The sequence below is a fragment of the Corythoichthys intestinalis genome, chromosome 8 (genome assembly GCF_030265065.1).
Source record: "Corythoichthys intestinalis isolate RoL2023-P3 chromosome 8, ASM3026506v1, whole genome shotgun sequence".
In the NCBI taxonomy this organism is placed as follows: Eukaryota; Metazoa; Chordata; class Actinopteri; order Syngnathiformes; family Syngnathidae; genus Corythoichthys; species Corythoichthys intestinalis.
In genome coordinates, this window is record NC_080402.1 from 14,799,697 (window position 1) to 14,824,620 (window position 24,924).

The following is a 24,924-nucleotide window of genomic DNA, read 5'->3' on the forward strand; positions in this document are numbered from 1 at the left end:
CCCCACTGAATAAATGCACTTGTATTGAAGGTTGGATTTTTCTCTTTTTTCCATTAAGGTCCCATATTATTTAGAGAAAAAATATATTAGAAGCTAAAAAAAACACATAATTATTATAAATCCAATAATTATGGAGGGCACTGTGTATATATATACAGTGGGGAGAACAAGTATTTGATACTTTCCCCAGTGTATATATACAGTGGGGAGAACAAGTATTTGATACACTGCCAATGGGAAAACCCATTGACAATATATCAAATACTTGTTCTCCCCACTGTATTTAATACCCAATGTTAAATACTCTATTTTTCAATGTTTTTATTTATTTTAAAAAATCTACCAAAACACTTTTTTCTCCCCAACACCAGGGGTGCTGCAGCACTTCTCCCCACCTCAGCACCCAACTTCCCGCGCCACTTTGCCTCAGTAGCCCTGCAACCCTCATGAAGATGATGAATTAATTAATATTTGATGGTTTTTCTAATTCAAAAAAAGGGTTTTCCAATGTTTGAACTTTTTCCTGAGAGAATTTGATTCTATACGGCGATCCCTAAATTACTTGACAAAAAAATAAAAAACACTAAAATGATGAGAATGTTTTAATTTCCCTGAAGCCTCTATTGGAAAAATGTATCGTAGTACGTCCACACTTTGCAGGCTACTGTGTATATTTTAATTTTCCATTTTTTTATTACTTGACACTGAGATTACAATTGACCACATTTGTATCAAACCTGTCAATGACTGTCGATAACTATGCGTGCGAAGCAGATGTCTGTTTGAATTGTGAATTTTGGATGAAATTAAGATTTTTTTTAAAAATGAGTGCTTAATTATCTTCCCAGGTGTATATGGGCTCTGATTACACTTGCAAGAAATCGAAAAATCATAGCTTTTCTAGGATTAAAAAAACAAAACAAAACAAATGAACAGTCATAATGATCACATTACAAATATTACTCCTGAATGATTTCATCTAATCATAATTTTAAACGACAATACAGGACTGATTGAAATCGTCGTCGAATTATTTTGGAAATCACCAACCGGAAGTGATTGACATGAAAGAGGCTAACTTTAACGCTGAGGGAAACATGATCGTATTCCGTCCTAGTGTGGTGGAAATAATAAAGTGAGTCGTGTCCTTGTGTCCTGCAGTCAGACGCTGAGCGGCGGCACAGCGACTAGCTACTTTATCGGGAAGCAGGAGGCCAAGTGTCCGCTTCGTGAGTCACTGCCCTCGGGTACTGACAAGCGCCGTGTGTCCCCGTGTGCCAGTAAGTGGTGGCGGCGGCATGTGGAGCCGCGTTCTCCTTGGATGACCTACACGCCACGAGTAGAATACCTTGCCGAGGGTCAAGTGGAGCGGCGGGGTCCGTGCTCACCTTTCCACGCGTGCACGCCGACTTGCAAGGCGTCTTCCACCACGGGTTACGTCTCTCCGCCGCGAGCACGCACGAGGGTGTTGAATAAAGTTTGAGTGGGCATCATTCCGAAAGTGGACACTCGACACTGGTGTGGTCCCATGATGTACACCATCACCAGAGGGCCCAGCAAACTCGTTACACAACGGAGGACGACAGGTGAGCCTTACCTAAAATGTGACGCAATATCGCGTCATTTTGCGTTGACTGACATGTGCTCGTCTCATCTCGAAGCTCCCACGCAGCAGATAGAGAGTCAATTCGCCGAGTTGAAGCGCAAGCCGACCAAGTGGTTCACGTCCAAGTAAGTTGCCTTTTGTTTGTCGCCTTTTTGTAGACAATGACACAGCACGTAAAACTGCGTCACAAATTATGGCTTTTTCAACATGTGTCGAGCCAGCCTGGTTGTTGTTATGGTGCGTTCACGGCCCGTCACCCGAGACCTCACTTCTAGTACCAGGCCAGGACTGTTGGCTGCCATTGACACGGATAGACATTCAAAGGATTTGGACTAGGTCAGGGGTCTGCAACCAAAAATGTTGGAAGAAACATAATGGACCAAAACAAAAAACAAAATGTCTGGAGCAGCAAAAAATTAAAAGCCTTTTTTTTTTTTTTTTTTTAGCCTTGTAATGAAGGCAACACATATGTATTTATGTTAGCTATACAGTGATCCCTCGTTTTTCGCAGTTAATAGGGACGAGAATCCACCGCGATACGTGAAAAACCGTGAAGTAGTGCCCCCCACCCCACCCTGACATTTTTTTTGGTGTGTTCAATGTGTTTATTCAGAATTAGCATTGAAAAGAGATATTATTTTTTCCATCTTCACTTTCCCTGTAAAGGGTTAGCTAAATTCTGGCACCTGTTGCCCTTATTTGTTTAGGAGCATGACCTTTGTGTTCAACAAAACAGACCTAAATTTTAGACTATGTACATTTCTGAACGAATTGATCATTAAATAAGTTCACTTTCAGCAAAGCTACTGTGTAACTTCTGTTATACTGCAATGCTAACAAGTGTTTTTGACTCTCCCCCTCAGCACTCCACCTCCAAAGATCGTGTTTCATCGCTTCAATGGGAAAACTTACCATGTCCCGTCCGCGCAGAAAGTCAACAGCCCGGCAGAGGGATTCACTCCGGCTCATGAGGAGAACGTCAGATTTGTATATGAAGGTGAGAGATGCGAAACGTGCGATGGAGTAAATTGTTAAAACAACTGTAGAATATTCAAAATGTTACAATCACATACCTCCAAAGATGACAGGTGTCAAATCTACAAAGCAAAGTAAAGGCAACCGGCGCAGCACATGAATGGTGATTTACAAGCCACAATGAAGATATGCGTGCAGATAGGACGACAGTGATAGCATTAAGTGCACATGAACAAAACGGTGTAAATAGTGTAAAGCCTAATCATTAATCTAAACCCATTCACTAATACTCACTAGGATATAGTTCAATTTAAATGAGGCCTGCCTGCAATGTTATAGTTAATATGTTAAATCGGGACGGTAAACCTGAAACTTTTAGACAAGCCGGATTCCCAAGAAGTTGGGACGCTATACAAATTGCGGATAAAAACTGAATGCAATGATGTGAAAGTGCCAAATTTCAATATTCAAAATAGAACATAGACAACAGATCAAATGTTTAAACCGAGAAAAAGTATCATTTTTGGGGAAAACTACCTATTTAAAAATGGTGTCAACAAATCTCAAAAAAAGGTGGCAATAAGCAGCTGGAAAACTCGATTGTACATATAAGAAACATCTGAAAGAAAAATCGGCACTAATTAGGTCCATTGGCAACATGATAGGCAGGGTATGAAAAGAGCCCTCAGAGGCCAAGAGGAGTAGGAACTGCAAAGAATTTGATGTTCTCCTCATCCACAGTGTATATAATCCAAAGATTGAGACTCTAGAAATGCAGACATTTGCCACGTTTACATGGAGCCAAATATTCCAATTACAATCGGAATATTTGTTCAAACCGAATAAATGTGTTCCATATAAACACCTCATTCGGAATGAACAGGCCCAAACCGAATGGAATTTCATTCCGATTCACAGGGGTGGAATATTCCTTTTCCCAAACCGATTAGAAGTAAAATTATATCATGTAAACAGGGAAGCGGAATGGTGTCTGGTTGCGTTCTTTCTGCACATGCTCCGTACTGACGTGGTGACGTCACTTGGTGACGTTAGTAACGTCACTTGCAACATGGCTTCCAAGCACACGCACAGCGCACCCACCCAACTTTTTAAATGAACGGCGTATCATTCTGAAGTTTTGTTTCCACTCGAAAAGTTAAAACGGCAGCTGATCTGACGATCGATCTCCATGTTTTGCAACGTGACGCTTTGTTTTGATTAATCTGCGCATGTCAGACGGCAGTTGTCAAACGTCCTTTCGGAATAAAGGCAGACACATGTAAACGCTGGATCGGAATAGATGAAGTGACATGTAAACAGCTGATGTGAAATTTCCATTCGGAATGATTTGAATTGGTATGAATAAAAGTCAGCATGTAAACGTGGCTATTGTCTTTGGGCCAAATGGAGTGTGGAAAACCCTTCTCTCAGCGCTCGGTTCAGAAGCCTGTATCTATGGGGTTGCATGAATGTGTGTGACATGGGCAGCTTGCACATCTTGAACGGCACTGTCAATTCATAAAGGTATATTTCGGGATAAGGGTTTTCATGCATGCCAGTCAGATTATTAATTGGCATTAACCATAACCACCCCTCACGTTCAGATTACAATGTGTTTGATCGACCTTCATGAAGTTCTAGGTGGAAGCCTCTTCTGAAGACGGTACACAAGAAAGCCCGCCCGTCTCATCAGACCATAATACATGGTTCCAGTAATCCATCTGCTTTGTTGACATGTCTCCAGCAAACTGTTTGCGGGCTTTCTTGTGTACCGTCTTCGGCAGAGGCTTCCTCCTGGGGTGACAGCCATGCACACCAATTTGATGTAGAGTGCGGCGGATGGTCTGAGCACTAACAGGCTGACCCATCACCTCTTCAATCTCTGCAGCACTGCTGACAGCACTCCTGTAACAAGTCACATGACATTTTGGAAGGGAAATGACAAGCAGTACTCAATTTGGACATTTAGGGATGTACGTAGTTTCTATGGGGTGTACTCACTTTCGTTGCCAGGGGTTTAGATATTAATGGCTATATTTTGAGTTATTTTGAGGGGAAATTAAATTAACTCTAAGCTGCACAGACTACTTTTCATTGTGTAAAAGTGTCATTTTGTCAGTGTTGTCGCATGAAAAGATGTACTTAAATATCTGCAGAAATGCGAGGGGCATACTCACTTTTGTGATACTGTATTTTTTACTAGTTTTTAAGCACTTTAAATGTAATAATTATGATAAGTTTTAAACTAGGGCTGTCAAACGATTAAAATTTTTAATCGAGTTAATCACAGCTTAAAAATTGTAATTAATCGCAATTTAAACCATCTATAAAATATGCCATAATTTTCAGTAAATTGTTGGAATGGAAAGATAAGACACAAGACGGATATTTACATTCAACATACAGTACATAAGAACTGTATTTGTTAATTATAACAAATCAACAAGATGGCATTAACATTCTGTTAAAGCGATCCATGGATAGAAAGACATGTAGTTCTTAAAAGATAAATGTTAGTACAAGTTATAGAAATGTTATATTAAAACCCCTCTTTATGTTTTCGTTATGATAAAATTCGTAAAATTTTCAATCAAAAAATAAACTAGTAGCTCGCCATTGTTGATGTCAATAATTACACAATGCTCACGGTGCTTAAACCCATAAAATCAGTCGCACCAAAGCGAAAATTCATTACCGCCCGTTAACACGATAATTTTGACAGCCCTATTTTAAACACCTTACTGTCCAACTGTTATTTTTTAAATAAGAAAAAAAGACTCCCAATCCATTTTAAAAAAGTAAAAAAAAATTTTTTTTTTAAATGCTTGTCTTGATTAAACGCTGAGTGAGTCCACTCAAATTCACTCCAGCTACTCACTTACACACAGAGTTGCCACAGGAACTGTTCAACGAGTTAAACTGCGATTGATGCATGGGGTACTTTGAAGGCTGAGTCTCTGGGAAGATCAAAGCTTAAAAGTCTGTCAATCATCGTTTACTTTAACAAGCCACTCCACTTCACTCTCTAAAGAACAAACAGTAGCAAACAGCAGGGAGAGGGAGGGAGATGGAGAGTGAGACTATGCAATCGACTTAAGACAGCGACTCTGTTTTTATGTATTTTTTGAGAAAAACGTGATGACTGAGGGTGCGAAGTTTGAAGCGCAAAGTAGCAAGGGATCACTATTGTATTTTGTTTAATAATGGAGGATACACTGCCCTCTGGTGGCAATGTTAGGTCTGGCTGGACTGTCACCTTGTATGACTGAGAAGCAGACTCAGACGTCTATGGATAAAGGATAGCTGCGCTCTGGTTTGGGCCAGATAAGGCTGTAAGTCGTTTCAGCTAATATATGTTTGTGTATGCATTTGTAAGTAAGTTTACAGCTACAGTTAGTGGAGTTACGTGTGAGCGATTTACTATGGGAATCGTAAATATGCAAGCATTTGTAGCATTTGAGCTAGCGGACTTTTGTCAGGCAAATTTAGGCTAATTTAATCTACTAAATTTACATATTGATCAGACTAGATGGATGCTTGAACACCAATTGTTGATATTCTGAATTGGGTGTGTACATTAAGCATTTTTATTCCAAACAGGTTTGAATGAATGTTTCCATGTAAACCTATCCAGTGTTAAATAAATATGCTGTCATTAGTCTTTGGCTGAAGGTTGAACGCATTCAGTGCAGCCAAAACCTTGAAGCTTATCTACGAATGAAAGTGGAAATAGCTTAAACTCGCAGCTGACACGGATACACTGAAGTCAAACAAGTACATTAAGCACCTCATTGTGGTAATTTTCCTGTCAAACCAGTATATGTTTTTCATAACGACGGGCTCTATTTCACCAGCATGGCGGGAGGTGGAGCAGAAGCTTGGAGACGGAAATGACGGGAAATCGACGGGCAGCCGGGGGCCTGTTCAGTATACAGAGAAGACCCCCAGCGCTGTCATGAAGAGTAAGCATCCATGTCATTAGCCTTGTGCTCTGCTGTTGTGAACACATACACATAATATAAGGTCTCAACTAGTTTTGGTGCCAAAACGTGACAATTTGAGAGAGAAATGTTTCACTCGGTGTAAATTTTCAGAATCAGTTATCCCTCACATTTAACGTTCCGTAAACACATCTTTTATCAATTCTAAGTTCCATTATCATGAAATAAACATCGCCAAGTGATCAAAAATTGCATTTTGTTAAGGTTACTCCAAAAAGATGTCAGAATTTAGCTCAAAATGTGGCATAACAATCGCTTCTCCGTTTTTGTACATATTAAGTTTACGGATATCAAAATGCTAATTTTTAGCCTATTTTAACAATTTTTGACAGCATGAGCTAAAATTAAGCAGGAAAAATGTAAAGATGGTCCATAACACTCGCATTTATTTTGGTGTAGCAAGAGGCTATCCAATATTCCAGCCTATTTTCAAATACTGCACAATACGAGCTCAATCTGTGAATGTACTCTTATTTTCTCCATTAAAAATAATAGAACTCCACTTAACGTGAGCAACACTTCCCATGTTACCCCTAAAATAATAACTCACGGCATTATTTTTAAGGCAGACATACATAGTCTATAACATTCAAGGAAATGATAGCGTAACATGAACAAAGTTTTTGGTGTAAGTAACCTGGGGGAGATGGTTAATGTTCACTTGTAAGCACAAATGATTTGGATAGACTTCATTACAAAATTGTATCACCAGAGACTAAGAGGATGAGCGGCAGGTGAGCAGATGCTCGAATGTCTTCTATTGGGTTGCCGAGACACTTGGGCGGTCAAAGTGAAAGAGAGCTCGTACGCCACCTGCCGGGATGCCGAGACACTCGGACACGCCGAGCGAGAGAGAGGCTTTTCCAGATTTCGTTCATATCGTGAAAATTTGCTCGCATAATGACATAGATTTTCTCTCGTGGCGAAGCGCTTGTATCATGAGGGTCCACTGTATTGCTAGGATTTTAGTCGGAAAACGTGATTTTTATTTGAGTTTATTCAGTTTTTTACAGATCCTAAAGGTAAACCAAAAGGGGTTAATATTTAATGGCTCTTTGGAAGATGACCGAAGTTTGGATGGTACTTAAAATGAATGTGTTGTGTAATGTAATGGTCTAAGCAGTGTTGTTTTGGCTGCTCTTTTAATTTTCGTCTTGGTCTAATGATACTTCTAACTGTAAATTTCGTTCTAGTATTAGTTGAGGTTTACTAAAAATGTTTTCGTCTGTAAAATTGAATGTAAAAAAATTTCGAATATACACTGACAGACGAGCAAATACTGTAGCATCTTCAAGGACAACGCAACTTAGTGATACTTGTTCATTTATGTTAGGCTACTTATTAATTTCCTTATGATTTAAAAAAAGTCAATGTTTGCGCGATCTTCAAAATATATTCCATTTCACTCTGCATAATATAAGTCATTTGTACTTACCGTATTGGCCCGAATATAAGACGGCCCTGATTATAAGATGACCCCCTTTTTTTCAAGACTCAAGTTTGAAAAAAAGACTTTTTGAACACCAAATTAATTTTTATACAGAAAATAATTACAGTACATCCGAAACAAATGATTATAACAATATATTTGGTAAATGGTGTTATACTTATATAGCGCTTTTCCACCTTTCAAGGCGCTCAAAGCGCTTTCCACTATCTCGCCATTTACCTACTGGTGACGCAGCACCAGGAGTAAAGTGGGGTTCAGTATCTTGCTCAAGGATACTTGGGTGAGTTCATCAGGGCGAAGAACCGAACCCACAACCTCTGGGTTGGGGGACAACTACTCTACCACTGAGCCACGCCACCCCATTTGAGAGAAAAAGCATGTTATTTTGACTCATTCAAATCTTAATATCTGAACATTTAAATATGTTAACTAAAGTGCAATCACATTCGTAAATGAATGGCTTCTGGTTTTTGAAATGTAAATAACCCAATCTATTGTGATAAAACAACAAAACTGCAATAACTGCATTAACCATCAAAGTGAAGTCTAACTGTAGTCTGGAAACATCTGAATAAGGAAAAACATTGCAATAAAATAATGCAAACTGGTTAAACTTGAGAGTAGAGCTGAAACGAATACTCGAGCAACTCGAGTTTAAAAACTGATCCGAGTAATTTTATTCACCTCGAGTAATCGTTTATTTTGACAGCTCTAAGCATCACGTTTTGCTCGGAATACTTTTAATGCGGGACAACGCGCTGATGTCACGTACGTAGAGGAAGAAGCAAAAAAAAAAAATTACTGCAGCCGACAACCGCTACAAACGACGCCGACGTTGCTAAATACTAGGTTAGTTGCAGGTAGCTTCTGATGAGTCTCATAGAGATCACATGTATGTTGAACTAGATGCACAATGACAGACTAGGCCGCGTCTGGGAAGCGTTAGCAAACAGCCGCCATCTTAAAGCAGTAGAGCGCTAAGTGCTAATATATAAGATTAACGTTACTGTCACTACTAGCTCACCTTACGTTAGCCCTGCGGAGGGCTAGGTTTCTATTAATGATGACCACAGTCGATGCGTGGCTAACGTGTCTTACATACAGGCTTTAACATAACATAGCGTTGTGGAGTGATGAGGGTGTCAAGTAAAAACTCAATCATGCTAACTATCAATTTTAGCTCAGTAGTCATTGCTGGATAAAACACCAAGTAGCACTAGTCCCTAATGTGCTCCAATACAGCCTGTATCATACATTTATTTTGAACACTGCAAAAACTCAAAATCCTATCAGGACTTACAGTTTAGACTAACTTAAAACTTAACTAGAACTTAAAAATGGCTTGACACACATAGAAATTCAATTGAAAAACGTGGGGAAAAATCCTAACTTTTAAGTGATGTGTGTTATCAAGCGTAAAGACATTTTTAGGTGTGTGTATATATACACACATATATATATATATATATATATATATATATATATATATATATATATATATATACTTTTTTAAAAATCTAAAGGTTTTTTGAGTGAAAGCAGTGAATTAGTCTTTTTTTTTGTTTTTTGTTTTTTTTAAATTCTAGTTACTTTTGAGATGCAATTGTTGGCTGTTTTCAACAATATACATCAAAAATAAAGACATTGATTGACTGAAAATGATAAAATGTCTTGTTTTCTCATGTATATCTATAATTGCTCTTCACCTAAAAATATATTTGTTTTATCCGATTACTCGATAGAATTTTCAGTCGATTACTCGATTACTAAAATATTCGATAGTTGCAGCCCTACTTGAGACTAGCTGAGATCTGTCATGACAGAACATCGCTTCAATGATATCTGGCGCCATCTAGCTTCGTGAATGGATAAAATGTCTAGACCGCGAATATAAGACGACCCCCACTTTTTCAGTCTTATTTCAATGCAAAAAACAGTCTTATATTCGGGCCAATACGGTATGTGGAATGTTTCCATTTTTGTGCCTTTTTGAACAAAAGAAAATGCCATTGCTTGGAGTGGGCGGGCATGTTGTCTTCCGGGCTGAGGAGGTCAAAGTGCATCATTTGCTGTCTCCTTGTAAATCTGCACTGCCCCCTAGGGCCTGGCATGAATACTACAATGTTTTCATGCAGTATTGCGACATTGTTCGAATGGAGACCGAGCCATATAAATACAAACATGAAATTTTTCGTCTTCTCGGAGAGTGACCATGTAAACGCCCCCTTAGGCTCCCAAGACACATTTTTAGCTCGATATCGTCTGGTAATCGTCATGACAAAAAGTGTTCGTGGACGAAAACAACACTGGGTCTAAGTAATTTTGGCAACTGCAGATTTCTTCATTTTCACGTTCTTTTCGTAATGTTTTCTATTGTGGAAGTAGATAGCTTGCTATTGTCATTCATCTTTATCTTTGTTTCCACTCAGACTTTGTTCCCATCGATCTGGAGGAGTGGTGGGCCGAGCGCTTCCTTGCTAACATTGCAAGCCTCTCATGATTGCTCTGAGGATTTGAAGCCCCTTTGGAGATGTGTCAATGCCTTAACAGCGAAGGCACCACAAGGGTCGAGACGACAGCCACGTCGGGCTGTAGGATGCTCCTTGTGAAGAATTGTTCGCCATTTGGCGCTCGAGCTGAAATCTGAATCTTCATGCTGCTTTATGGAGAACAGAACTCACCGAACAGCCGAGACGTGATGTGTTGCTGCAAAAAAGGCTGTTCTACTTGAATGACACATTTGATAGAAGTTAATCGTTTTTCTTGTTCAAAAAGAGCTTCCTTCCTTCCTTCCTCATCTGTTGTATTGAATTTACTGGCTCAGCTTTGTATTTTGGATCTACTGAAGAGCACAAGTAAAAATTTTCAAAATGTTCTCAATAACTTCTATCGGTGTATTTTCTTTCAAGGTGCCAAAAAAAGTTTGTCATCAACAGAAATGGATTGTACATTTCATCCTGATTTGTGCTCAAAAAATACAAAAGGTTTTTGGTTTCATTCAAATGTTGCGGTTAGGTGTTTTTTCCACACCGAATGAAAATTTACAATATTGCATAACAAACCTTTTATTTTTGGTTTAAGTTTGTTTAAAAATATATTTATAAAACGATCAATTCTAAAGGAACATGTTTTAGTCTTGGTACCTGTGTTGAACAGCTGCAAAACATTTTTTTTTTCCCACTTGATGCCTCTTTGGAGCCTTCTGCTGTAAGTCATTTCCTTGCAGCTTTTATCGTTCCTTTTTTCTTGACACGTCTGCGAGTGTGTGCGGGCTGTCCCGGTTTCGCCGTGGTGAAGGTGATGCACTGCGAGTCCAGAAAGCTCACCAACTTGGCGGCGCCGAGGCGGATGCCTGCCGCTTTTAAGCGCTCTTGGAGTTTAGACAGAACCAGAGGCTGGTACTGAAGAATCTGAGTGTACAGACTCGAGTCGGACAAGATAAACGTGCGCACGGCCTGCAGGCGATCTTGAAGGCGCGTGGCCGCTTGGGAAGCAGAGATCCCGCCATCGCTGTCCGATTCTCCGCCAGAGGACGGGCACAGCTCTGGGTTATGCCTGCAAAGTACATGCTATGGATTATTTTATAGTTAATTTATTCAAATAGCTACTGAATGAATCACCCAAAAAGTCTTCCACAATTCATATCAGATGGGTCATTCCGGAATTGGAGGAGATTTTACATCTCACCCTGAAAATGTTCAATAATTGTCACACAAAACACTAAAACATGCAGTTTCTGAGCAGATTTACTTATCCTAAAACAACAAATCAAGAGAAAAGAAAATGCTTCTAAAAATGCCAAATTGGTCTGGGGTGCTGCCTAAATTGCAATTTTTCTTTGGTCTCACGCCCTTAAAGGGAAAGGGAACCTTGGACGACTTCTCTTTTACTAAAATATGTTAATAGAACAAAGGCGTAGGTTTGCATAGGGACGTACTGTAACACTACCAACTTTTAAGTAACTTATTTGCATTAAATAATAGGTTCACTCATATACAGTGGGGCAAATAAGTATTTAGTCAACCAATAATTGTGCAAGTTCTCCCACTTGAAAATATTAGGCCTGTAATTGTCAACATGGGTAAACCTCAACCATGCAAGACAATGTGGAAGAAAAAAAAACAGTGAATCACATTGTTTGATTTTTAAAGAATTTATTCGCAAATCATGGCGGAAAAGTATTTGGTCAATACCAAAAGTTTATCTCAATACTTTGTTATGTAAACTTTGTTGGCAATACGTAGGCCAAACGTTTTCTGTAACTCTTCACAAGCTTTTCACACACTGTTGCTGGTATTTTGGCCCATTCCTCCATGCAGATCTCCTCTAGAGCAGTGATGTTTTGGGACTGTTGTTGGGCAACACGGACTTTCAACTCCCTCCACAGATTTTCTGTGGGGTTGAGATCTGGAGACTGGCTAGGCCACTCCGGGACCTTGAAATGCTTCTTACGAAGCCACTCCTTTGTTGCCCTGGCTGTGTGTTTGGGATCATTGTCATGCTGAAAGACCCAGCCACGACTCATCTTCAATGCCCTTGCTGATGGAAGGAGATTTTCACTGAAAATCTCTCGATACATGGCCCAATTCATTCTTTCCTTTACACAGATCAGTCGTCCTGGTCCCTTTGCAGAAAAACAGCCCCAAAGCATGATGTTTCCACCACCATGCTTCACAGTGGGTATGGTGTTCTCTGGATGCAATTCAGTATTCTTTCTCCTCCAAACACGAGAACCTGTGTTTCTACCAAAAAGTTCTATTTTGGTATCATCTAAACATAACACATTCTCCCAGTCCTTTTCTGGATCATCCAAATGCTCCCTAGTGAACCGCAGACGGGCCTGGACGTGTACTGGCTTCAGCAGGGGGACACGTATGGCAGTGCAGGATTTGAATCCCTGGCGGCGCATTGTGTAGTAGCCTTTGTTACTGTGGTCCCAGCTCTCTGTAGGTCATTCACTAGGTCCACCCGTGTGGTTCTGGGATTTTTGCTCACCGTTCTTGTTATCATTTTGACGCCACGGGGTGAGATCTTGCATGGAGCCCCAGATCGAGGGAGATTTTCAGTTGTCTTGTATGTCTTCCATTTTCTAATAATTGCTCCCACAGTTGATTTCTTTACACCAAGCGTTTTACCTATTGCAGATTCAGTCTTCCCAGCCTGATGGAGGTCTACAATTTTGTCTCTGGTGTCCTTCGATAGCTCTTTGGTCTTGGCCATAGTGGAGTTTGGAGTGTGACTGACTGAGATTGTGGACAGCTGTCTTTTATACCGATAAACCCTGAACCCAGGTAATGGGTGGAGCCTCGTTAGAAGAAGTTAGACCTCTTTGACAGCCAGAAATCTTGCTTGTTTGTAGGTGACCAAATACTAATTTTCCACTCTAATTTGGAAATACATTCTTTAAAAATCACACAATGTGATTTTCTGGGGTTTTTTCCACATTCTGTCTCTCATGGTTGAGGTTTACCCATGTTGACAATTAAAGGCCTCTCTAATATTTTCAAGTGGGAGAACTTGCACAATTGGTGGTTGACTAGATACTTATTTGCCCCACTGCAAGTTATAGTCAAATATTTCAATTTAAAATTTCTAATAAAATCAAGACATTTATTCTGGAAGTTTTCAAAAAGATTTCTTTCGTAGTTTTTGAAAACAAAGGTTTGAATTGGACAGTGTATCACCTGAACCAATACACATGAAAGATGGTGTAAGTCAATACAGATTTATTTAGCCTATCAATTAAGTTCGTATCTGTGAGAAATGTAGCCCTGAGCTCCGTTCACCCAATCTTTTTGGTCTTAACAATGTCCCGTCCCTAGCAAAAAGTCTATATAAAGGCGATGCTGTTTTACCGTCCTAACCAATGTTGAGACCAAACCTACGGCCTAAAATATTGCCATTGATTTAAAAATCTATTATATTTAGTACATATTTTGACATACGGAGGGCGCCATGTTTTACGGACGCTCGGGGTGATGACGTAGCATAGACTTTACTATCAGTTGATGGTGCTCGCGGGCCGATCCGTAAGGGGAGGATTTTAAAAAACTTAAAAATTCAAATATTTGCAAAGCCACGAGCGATATGAGTCTCCATGAGCAGCGGCATCAAAAAATTCAAAGTCGTTCCCTAATAAAATCCCGATTAATTATTTTTTTCTATAAGTATAAAAAAACTTAAAGTGGCTATAAAATTCTCAAATTTTACTCTAGATTCACAAAAATCGCCAAATGCAGAAATATTCACCTATATTTTCAGGATCAATAGCAAAACTGAACATATCATATAAGTTTTTGCCCGAAGTAGCAACTTATTATTTTATTTAGTGCACTTTTAACACTACAGCAGTTTTGTCGAGAAGAATAGGCCAAGATTAGTCCTGATCGATGTGCCAGACTGATCTGCAGCTACAGGAAGTGTCTTGTTGAAGTTATTGCTGCCAAAGGGGCTGCCACAAAATATTAAATGTGATGCTTCACTTATTTTTTCCCCCTTATCTCATTGTTTGTATACTATCATCATTAACGTACAAAAACCTATAAATGTTTGGGTGGTTTTAGTTAAAGCAGACAGTTTTTTCATCTGTGTGATTTTAACATACAGTGCCCTCCATAATTATTGGATTTATAATAACTATGTGTTTTTTAGCTTCTAATATATTTTTTTCCTTTCTAAATAATATGGGACCTTAATGGAAAAAAGAGGAAAAATCCAACCTTGAATACAAGTCCATTTATTCAGTGGGGAAAAAATCCCACATAAAGAAATAATTATTTGACATCAAATAATGTGTGTCACAATTATTAGCACCCCTGGTGTTAGTACTTTGTACAACCAACAAAACAGTGTCTAATCTTCTCATATGTTTCACAAGATGGAAAAAGACAGAAAGAGGGATCTTCAGCCATTCCTCTTTGCAGAATCTCTCTAAATCATCCAGAGACCTGGGTCCTCTCCTCTGTACTCTCCTCTTCAGCTCACTCCACAGGTTTTCAATGGGGTTGAGGTCTGGGGACTGAGATGGCCATGGGAGGAGCTTGATTTTGTGTCTGGTGAACCATTTCTGTGTAGATTTGGCGATATGTTTAGGGTCATTGTTTTGCTGAAAGAGCCAGTGATGACCCATCTTCAGCTTTCGGGCAGAGGGCAACAGATTTTGATTTAAAATGTCCTGGTATTTCACAGCATTCATGATGCCATGCAACCTAACAAGGTTCCCAGGGCCTTTGGAAGCGAAACAGCCCCACAGCATCACTGACCCACCCCCATACTTCACAGTGTGTATGAGGTGCTGTCTACACGCCAACAAGCTGTTTGGGAGGCATGCACGGAGAAAACCTTTTCTCACTCACAATCATAAACGCAAACGTCTGGAGTTCGCCAAGCGGCATTGGGGCTTCAACTGGGACGGTGTGCTTTGGTCAGATGAGACCAAGATTGAGCTTTTTGGCAACAAACACTCTAAGTGGGTCTGGCGTGCCACGAAAGATGCGCATGCTGAAAAGCACCTCATACCCACTGTGAAGTATGGGGGTGGGTCAGTGATGCTGTGGGGCTGTTTCGCTTACAAAGGTCCTGGGAACCTTGTTAGGGTGCATGGCATCATGAATGCTTTGAAATACCAGGACATTTTAAATCAAAATCTGTTGCCCACTGCCCGAAAGCTGAAGATGGGTCATCACTGGGTCTTTCAGCAAGACAATGACCCCAAACATATGGCCAAATCTACACAGAAATGGTTCACCAGACACAAGATCAAGCTCCTCCCATGGCCATCTCAGTCCCCAGACCTCAACCCCATTGAAATCCTGTGGGGTGAGCTGAAGAGGAGAGGACCCAGGTCTCTGGATGATTTAGAGAGATTCTGCAAAGAGGAATGGCTGAAGATCCCTCTTTCTGTCTTTTCCCATCTTATGAAATATTATAGGAGAAGATTAGGTGCTGTTTTGTTGGCAAAAGGGGGTTGTACAAAGTATTAACACCAGGGGTCCTAATAATTGCGACAAACATTATTTGATGTCAAATAATTATTTCTTTATGTGGGATTTTTTCCCCACTGAATAAATGCACTTGTATTGAACGTTGGATTTTTCTTTTTTTTTTCCATTAAGGTCCCATATTATTTAGAAAAAATATATATTATTAGAAGCTAAAAAACACATAATTATTATAAATCCAATAATTATGGAGGGCACTGTAGATGAGATCACATTTGATGGTGATTTTATGCAGAAATGTGAGAAATTCCAAAAGGTTCAGATACTTTTTCATACCACTAAAATCGTGTCACAAAAAAATTCAACTGATCTACAAGCTGATATACTGATATAAATGTAGCAAGAAAACCAGAGAAGGCTTATTTTTCAAGATTCCTGAAGCCAAAATGTTCGCCAATTCCAAAATGTCCCAGTTACTGTTGACGTGCACACGGTACCTTTCGGATTCATCAAGTGAAGAGACGGAAGAGGAATTTGAGTCTTGAGAGTTTGATAGTGGCTCCATGCCCTCATCCTCTCGGGTGTGTTTTGCCAGAGTGAGGGAAGCTGGCACCCTGGGCTCCTTGAAATTGGCTTCCTGTTCAGCAGCCAAAGACTTGCAGGGAGGGGCTTTTGTCTGGGCTCCATTCCCCACAGGAAGTGCCTCTTCATCAGAGTCAGAGTTGACGAGCTGGTGGGTGTACTGATGGATCTCCTTCAACTTGAGGATCATCTGGCGCTTCGGTAACGCCCGAACACCAAAACTGCAATGGATACTCACAATGAGTGTGATCGGCATAACTCATGGTCAAGCAAATGGACTAACCTGTTCAGTTTGTTTTTGAGTTCCGGTGTGTCCATATCAGAGAAGTGAGGCATTGGAGTTATTGGTACTAAAGTGTGACGGCTTTTAATGCGGGAAGAAGCTATGAAGGCACAGTCAGAAGTAGTGTTTTAGCTTCTTTGCAAAATAGAATGATTAGTGTTGCACTGATACCGATACTAGTATCAGAAGGGGCCCCGATACAGCATTAAAATGTAGATATCGGTATTGCCTAGAACTAAGAAATAACGCATCGATGCTGCAGGATATGAATTCTTTATAAATTTAGTTTCCAACTGCCGATCACCAATCCCAGTATGATCACTGATTATGAACATTGCCGAATATAAAGCAGAGGGGAAAAAAGCTTCTAAGCCTAGGAGAGTTTTTATTCTGGTAAGTGTTTGTTGAATATGCTCAATTAACGGTCATATTTCCAATTTATGGATCAAACCTTTAAAGCAACACTTTGAAACTTTTAGTTTTGTCGATTTTGGTGACGCCGGTGGACAAAAGCGGTAGTGCTTTGCCTTAAGGAAACTGCGTTTCCCATGAGGACCAACGTGTGAAAGCCGGGCAAATGTTTATTGTGTATATCCTGGTAGCCTATCTTTTTTTCGCCCCTCAGACAAACTTTTTGTCTCTTGTTGCTCTGCCATCTTTGCAGCATTCGCGCGAAAGCGTTAGCATCGGCTTCCGTCTTTATAATGAATGGGGAAAGGTGGAAGTGACGTGTGCCGTGAATAGGGATGGGAATTGATAGGATTTTTACGATTCCGATTCCATTATCGATATTGCTTAACGATTCGATTCTTTATCGATTCTCTTATCGATTCTAATTTGGGAAAAAAGAAGAACAAACGTTTTGATTGGCATCGAGTTTGTTTAATCAGAAGTCACAACCTTACAAACTCACAACGAGATCAAAAGAGGCCCAAATCCTCAATGTTAACTGTGGCAATAAGTGGCAAATACACAAGAATGTGTAACATTTTACTGAAACATTTATCTAATAGAAATAAAAAATATTGGTATATATATATATAGGCAGATAGGTTTTTGTTCTGCCTTTGGCAATATGTGTTAAAGCAGGGGTCCCCAAACTTTTTCCTGTGAGGGCCACATAACTTTTCCCTTCTCTGATGAGGGGCCGGGGTCAGTTTGTTACAGAAAAAGTGTGACGATTGCAGAAGTGCATAAATGTAAAAAATTATTGTTTTTCAGAAAGCCACAATCAAATAACCCTTTCTGGATTCTTTATAATAATAATAATAATAATTAATAATAAAAACACTATTAATCAAATAGATAATAACCAAATAACCCTCTCTGAATTCTTCAAGGAAAAGGCCAGAAAATAAATAACACGATTGAGAAAAAAAAATTCAAAATGGCCGGACCAAATGTGGAGGCGGGCCATATTTGGGCCGCGGGCCGCAGTTTGAGGACCACTGGAGCGCGCATACACCCAAAGAAGAAATGGCGCATCCAAGTGAGTGAGAGAGGGAAACACTTCTACGAGCCTACGTTCTTTGTTAATGTTAATATCTACAGAGGCAACGCCTGTATGTATCATCTTTTGTGTTGTTGTTGTTGTGTTTCCACTCGCGATCGGACACTTAAGTCCAGTTGTGTAGTGGTTTGAACGATGTGCTAATGCTAGCGAACGAATGCTAACCATACTGTTATTAGCAGCTAATCATCGCTGATTTACTTTGATGCAAACCTGTTTGTTATTGGGGACGAAATTGATTTGTTTCATTTCTATTCTTAGTTTCACTCCTCAAGTGATGGTTGAATAAAGTCAGCAAATTATACCAACGTCTTCTGCATCGTCATTTGGGAGTTTAGCTAACTGTATAGCCGGGACTTTGTACTGTGAAGACACACTTTCAAGCGTTTGAACCTACGTGCTGTCATTGTTATGTTTATGGCTGCAATGCTCGTGCTTACCCGTCGTAACCTTTCATTTTCACACTCTTTCCTGGTGAAGTGTAGTCAAACTTTGGAGCGAGTGGTTCTTGGCGCCATGCTAGTTTGATGCATTTGGACAACAAGACAGTCACGACGCAATATGCGTCTTCAGGACTCGTTAAAGGGATCGTTCAGGCTTTTTCATTGTGATGTCGAGGCCTCGAAACACTCGGAACCGGTTCCGAATTGGAATCGGATTTCGATTCCCATCCCTAGCCGTGAAGCAGTCAGCAAATTTGTAGGGTTTTTTTGTGTGGCAGGGCTCCCGCCACCCTCCTCAAATTTAATTAATGCCGGTGAAAGTCATACAGACCCCCGATAAAAGTAATGTCATTTAACTAGTTGTAAGTCGACATATTTTTTCAAATGTTATGAAAGTATTTTATAAAGGTTGAAAAGTTACCTGGTGTTGCTTTAAATGTGGATAAATGTAAACGTTAAAGTGGTAATACCAGTGTTATGAACACTGAAATTGACACGAGAGTCTATAAATTCTGACTGAGTGTATAAATATTTTAGCTTTGTTAGAAGGTGGGAAAACTGGAAAAAAAACAATAGGACTTGTGTCCTCTGCTAGCATAAGCGGATGAGCTAAGCTAAATTACTGAGTGTAATTTTCACACTATAAACCACTACTTTGTACCCTCATTTTGAATCTTGCGGCTTATGGTCCAGTGTGGCTTATTTGTTGATTTATTTGGGTTAAACGGTAACACTTTATTTGACAGTGGCGTCATAAGACCGTCATAATTATGAAATGACACTATTATGGGCTTTAATGAATGCTGATGACGGTTGTCATTTAGTGTCATCTGGCAAATTATGTCACAAACTCCATTTATGTCCAGCTCGGATCTTTTACATCCATTCAAAAGTGAGGTAATTTGCCGGATGACACAAAATGACATCTGTCATAAACATTTATTAATGCTCGTGTCAGTGTCAGTTATGATGATCTTATGACAGTCTTATGGTGCTGCTGTCAAATAAACTGTTACCAAATACCATAACTAGCAATTAATGAAACAACTAGAACAGTAACTGAAGAATTATCACAAAAAATGATTTTTTTTTTAAATTGTAATTTACATCTGTAGCACTGCAATGCATGCTAGGAGGCATGTTGGACGACAAGAGTGTTGATAGAAGGTGGCAGCAGAGGTTGACTGTCTCCCCCAAGGGAGCAGTGATGGCCAAATAAAGCTTCTTGAAGCTATTAAGCTTTGCAGCCAATTGGTTCAAAGCTTCATGGGGTACATTTGGTCATATGATTGTCTTATGATGCCACTGTCAAATAAAGTGTTACCAGTTAATATCTTTTGGTGTAAATATCCCATGATACAGTGAGGACAACTGCGGTTTATATTCCAGTGCAGCTTATCGATGAACAAATGCCGTTTTCATTTCAAATTTGGTGGGTGGCGGCTTATAGTCAGGAGCGCCTTTTTGTCCAAAAATTCCAGTATGTGGTATAATGACACTGACTGTGGAGTTAAGAGGTGGAGTATCAGGCTTGATACCAAATCGAACAAAAATCAAAAACATTTTGGCCTTGCTTTGAGAGCATTTTAGGTCTTACGTTTTAAATCGGTTTATTCATTTAATCTCACCCATACCAGGTCATACTATACCATACCAGCACAAAGTTTGTTAAGCAGTGCCTGACCAAGCCATGATAGCAGTTATTTTACATTCGAGTATGCAGAAATTGAGTAATAAAAGGAAAACAGAGTATTTAAAAAAAACATGGTATCGGTACAGTATTGGCAGATACTCCACATCCGGGAAGCAAAATCGGTATCGGGACCCCTCCAAAAAATGGCACCGTGCAACACTAATGACACTGTTTGAGAAACACTGGTTTAGACTAGGGCTGTCAAATTTATCGCGTTAACGGGCGGTAATTAATTTTTTAAATTAATCACGTTAAAATATTTACGCATGCGCGGAACGACCCACTCACGCATTGCCGCAAACAGACTACAATGGCGCCGTGGACACAGGCATTCATTGGGGCTGCGCTATTTATTGGCAAAAGCTTTGGCATCTCTTCTACAACAATTATAACTATTGTGGCAAGCGACGTGGGGAAGAATGACAGGAGGTGATCACCCTGGTTTGTACACAACGCAGAGAATATATACCATATGCAGCCACCACTGACAGTCATGGTTGCCCAACTTCCCATTATGCATTTGGGCGAAACAATTAAGTTTCTACATTATCATTTACTGAAAGCACAACAAAAATAATATTCCTATCTCTCAAAAAAGCGCTTTTTTTCCACAAAAAGCGCTCAATGCAAAGAGAACTGGCATTCCCAATCAAAATAGCTAGGCAAAATAATACTCAGACTTTAGTCAAACTATTCAAACATTTCGTTTAGCTCAACAAATACACTAGATGGCAATATTGAGTCACAATATACAAACTCACATTTATCTTTTAAGAATTACAAGTCTTTCTATCCATGGATCCCTTTGACAGTAAGAATGTTAATAATGTTAATGCCATCTTGTGGATTTATTGTTATAGTAAACAAATACAGCACTTATGTACAATATGCTGAATGTGTATATCAGTCTTGTCTTATTTTTCCATTCCAACAACAATTTACAGAAAAATATGGCATATTTTAGAGATGGTTTGAATTGCGATTAATTACGATTAATTAATTTTTAAGCTGTGATTAACTCGATTAAAAAATTTAATTGTTTGACAGCCCTAGTTTAGACGATATCTCCTTTGAATTATGACGAAATCCATTCACAAGAATGAAATGATGCCGTTAAAAAGTACTTACGTGGAGTTTTTAGGTTTAGCCTTTGTGAAAGAGGAAGAATTTCTTCTTCTTCCCCTGAGTAGTCCTGCATATTCGCAACCAGGAGACTGTCACTTAAATCTGGTGGCGTATCGGTGATCTTATCAGGGGTTGAAGGCGAGATCCGGCAGTTTTTACTCGTAGATGGCTGTGAAATAAGGTTTTTAGGTTCTTGGTATTGACTGCTTTCCTCTAGCCTCGGACTAAAGCATCCCGGATTCCCTGCAATGTCATCACAGGCGTCGAGACCCCACGAGTCGTTGAAAGCTATCGGCGGGTCGTCCATGATTAGCAAGCTCTGCTCAAAACTCGCATGTGGCGATGCTGTTTTTTCTCTTCCACCTACTTCCTTGTCATCATCCAACTCTGGAATTGGCTTGGTCTTGACTCCTGTGCTATCGTGACTTCTGGAGCGAGCAGGACTCAGACTGGAGTACTTGCTAACTCTCTCTGAACTAGGAAGACTTCGGTGAGAAGTAGAAGAATGTCGAGCTGAAGGGTCAGAGAGTGGGGAAAGATGAAAACTCTCAAATTGCATCCTTTCCGGGCTTTTATGTTCTGGACTGAATGACTTTTGCTTGTCAGGCTCTGTGTCGAGGAAAGAGGTGTTAGGTCGGACGTGGTTATGGACAACATCAAAATGCGTGGGAGTGCTGCTATAAGGGTCAACGTGTAGCTGGAGATGTGTCTTTGGCTTCGGTTCCGCAAACACTAAGTCCACTTCTGCACTGTCCAGTTCATTCTCTTCTGGGAACAGCTTTGTCCTAAATGAGCTGATTTTAGTTTGAGAGGAACTTTCCATGCTTGTTTTGATGGGACTGGGGCTGATTGGTGTGGAGGGAATTAACCAAGAGAGCTCAGGAGAACAATCAGCTGGACTAAGTTGTTTGGGAGATGGACTTATATCAGTGATATTACATTCCAGATTTCTGGTCTGTTCCATCTCCACAGAGGGCTCTCTCGATTTTAAGTGAGTGAAGCTCTGTCCTGCATGGGAATGAGTGAGAATAGGACTCTGGGAACAGGGTTCAGCATTGAATACCTCCATTTCCTCACTTGATCCTGACAAAACTATCAGTTCTGGCTCATTTTTGTGGCGTGAATTAGGAGGGAGCAGGACATGAATACCACCAGAAACTTGACTTTGACACTTTGGAGGCGTACAATGTTCCAAAGGTTCTTGTTCTCTAACTACTTCCTTGACTCCAATGGTGCAACAGTTCCTATCCCTGTCTGGGGACACACCAGGGACAGGCAAGTTGGATGTATTGGGGGAACTGCCGCTGCCAATACTTGCTGAGGAGTGAAGCAAATTTCTCCCAGACAATGTTGAAATAGGGGTTGTAGGTATGTGTGCTCTTGGTGGAGTCGAGGAAGAGGAATCTTTTTTGTAGACCCCGTCAGAATCTGAGAAGATGCGATTACAGCTGTTCTCCAGGTTGCGGTCCAGAAATTTGTCGGATTCAGGCTCTAGGATTTTGTCACAAAACCTTTCTGGAGTCTCTCTTGGCTCAGTCAGCTCTCCATCATCTCCCTCGCTTTCTTCAACCATCACCGTCTCCTCATCTCTCTTTCTCTGCGTGGCAGCAAATTCGTAAATCTCATCCAGCTCTTCCTCATTCACCTGCTCCTCGGGGAGCTCCCTGTCACAGGATGTTTCGTCAGCAGCTTTTTCCAGACCGTTCTCGTCATTCCCTTCTTGATCCGCGTCGTCTTCGTGGCTCCACATGGACTTGAAGAGTGCTGTTAAGGCCATGTCTGTCTTGTTGAGACGCTCCGTCGGGCTCATAGCGGCTCCATCGTCATTTTGAGCAGATGGGTCTTCAGTATGAAGTTCACATAGCTGCCGCAATTCCTGTAAATCGAACCTTGAAATATAGGAGGTGGTAAGTTGTATACCTCATAAAAAATATTCCATATTACTTTTTAGGACTTTCTTGATTAATTGAATTGAGGGCTTTTTTGTTGTATGCTGTAATTTTTTTCTATTCCTATATTAATGGTGTTTTAAACAGATTCTTTATTATTTTCACTTAGCGGTGTGCCAATAAATCAATTATTAGATTAATCCAGATTCAACATGTTATGATTCATAAATGTTCAAAAATGATTTTTCCTAATACCTTAACTCATTTGCTCCCAAAATCGTATAAATACATTCTATTTTTAATTGTTTCAGTGTCCCAAAGACGTATTTATACGTCTTTTACGTTTTTTTTTCACAAGACACATCTCTGGATTCTGATTCAATTTAGCTCCAAAGCACAAAGCTGAAAATCGATTTTAAAGCAATAAAACTGGCCACTGGAGGGCAGTAGCGCATTTGGTAAGACCCGCAACCAGATTCAATGGCAGCGCACGGCCGGTGCGCCGCCGGAAGACGACCGAATGAAGAACAACCTAGTGGACGCCCGGGATACCAGGCGCTGGACGACCGAGCAGAACGACCGGGACCACCAATGCAGTGGGCGATGCCGTTGAGTATGTGCTGCTCGCCGAGCAGACACCGCAGAGACTCAAAAAATCCATCTTTATGAGACAGGCTGCGATGAGGGAAAAGTTTACCCATCTGTCGCGGCCACAACAGCGTCATCTCTCAGTTAGTTATGTGTAAATAAATTGTTACTTTGCTATCAAAAGCTCTATTTGTCTTGTTGTTTATGTTATTTTGTAAAAGGAAAACATTATTCAGATGTTTGGGATGTAACTAAAGCAAAAAATAGCTGTGTTAAAGTCAAAGTTATGTTTGAAATGTATTCACAAAAAGCTCAATTTCTGTTTTTTCATCAGAAATTGGAAAATTGCTCAAACTAAGCTATTTTCTAATGCTGATTTGTAAAGAATGGAAAAGGATATGAAGTAACTTTTTTTCCTGCTGAAAGAAGAGAGTCTAATCTTTCTTTTGGTGGGTTCCATGTTTACATAGCAATAGAAAAGAATTTTCTGTGGGCCTTGCAAAATCAGTCAAAATCCAGTAAAACGGTGAAAATGGCTGGGAGTGAATGAGTTAATGACAGCCGTTAGTAGCGGAAAACGGCCGGGAGCGAAGGTGAAAATGGCTGGGAGTGAATGAGTCAATGATAGCCGTTAGTAGCGGAACAAAATTCAAGACTCGTCTGCCGCCCGGACACGTTAAGGGACGCACAAGGTTATGATGACTGCAGCTGAAGTTACTGAGGGAAATAATTACGCCTGTTCAAAAGACTCGAAAATACATTTGTGTATGAGACAGGTAGGGACCCGGCGGTCACGCTTTGGGTCCTTATTTTATAGAGCAAGTTATTTTTTAGAGCAA

General features: G+C 40.1%; 2 protein-coding genes across 2 annotated transcripts in view; one reads left to right on the forward strand and one right to left on the reverse strand.

The window, feature by feature from the left end:
* Positions 1 to 1,037: 1,037 nt before the first annotated feature.
* Positions 1,038 to 10,915, forward strand: mcrip2 (MAPK regulated corepressor interacting protein 2). Its single transcript, XM_057843052.1, has 5 exons — positions 1,038 to 1,586; positions 1,662 to 1,731; positions 2,470 to 2,603; positions 6,436 to 6,543; positions 10,462 to 10,915. The coding sequence occupies exons 1-5, from the start codon at positions 1,529 to 1,531 to the stop codon at positions 10,530 to 10,532; spliced, it is 441 nt and encodes a 146-aa protein (XP_057699035.1). The 5' UTR covers positions 1,038 to 1,528; the 3' UTR covers positions 10,533 to 10,915.
* The window catches only part of slx4 (SLX4 structure-specific endonuclease subunit homolog (S. cerevisiae)), a 33,484-nt gene continuing 18,191 nt past the window's right edge, over positions 9,632 to 24,924 (reverse strand). The window contains exons 11-14 of the mRNA XM_057843047.1: positions 21,612 to 23,497; positions 16,838 to 16,937; positions 16,470 to 16,775; positions 9,632 to 11,587 (exon numbers count right to left, since the gene is read on the reverse strand). Coding sequence (XP_057699030.1) covers positions 11,245 to 11,587; positions 16,470 to 16,775; positions 16,838 to 16,937; positions 21,612 to 23,497 — 2,635 coding nt within the window. The 3' untranslated portion in view covers positions 9,632 to 11,244. The remainder of the gene's footprint in view (positions 11,588 to 16,469; positions 16,776 to 16,837; positions 16,938 to 21,611; positions 23,498 to 24,924) is intronic.

What these genes read in the sequence shown, in the direction of transcription:
- mcrip2 (XM_057843052.1), top strand. Translation starts at nt 1,529, where the DNA reads ATGATGTACACCATCACCAGAGGGCCCAGCAAACTCGTTACACAACGG. An exon ending in TACACAACGGAGGACGACAG is followed by an intron (nt 1,587 to 1,661) that starts GTGAGCCTTACC and finishes CTCATCTCGAAG; the next exon opens with CTCCCACGCAGCAGATAGAG. An exon ending in ACCAAGTGGTTCACGTCCAA is followed by an intron (nt 1,732 to 2,469) that starts GTAAGTTGCCTT and finishes TCTCCCCCTCAG; the next exon opens with CACTCCACCTCCAAAGATCG.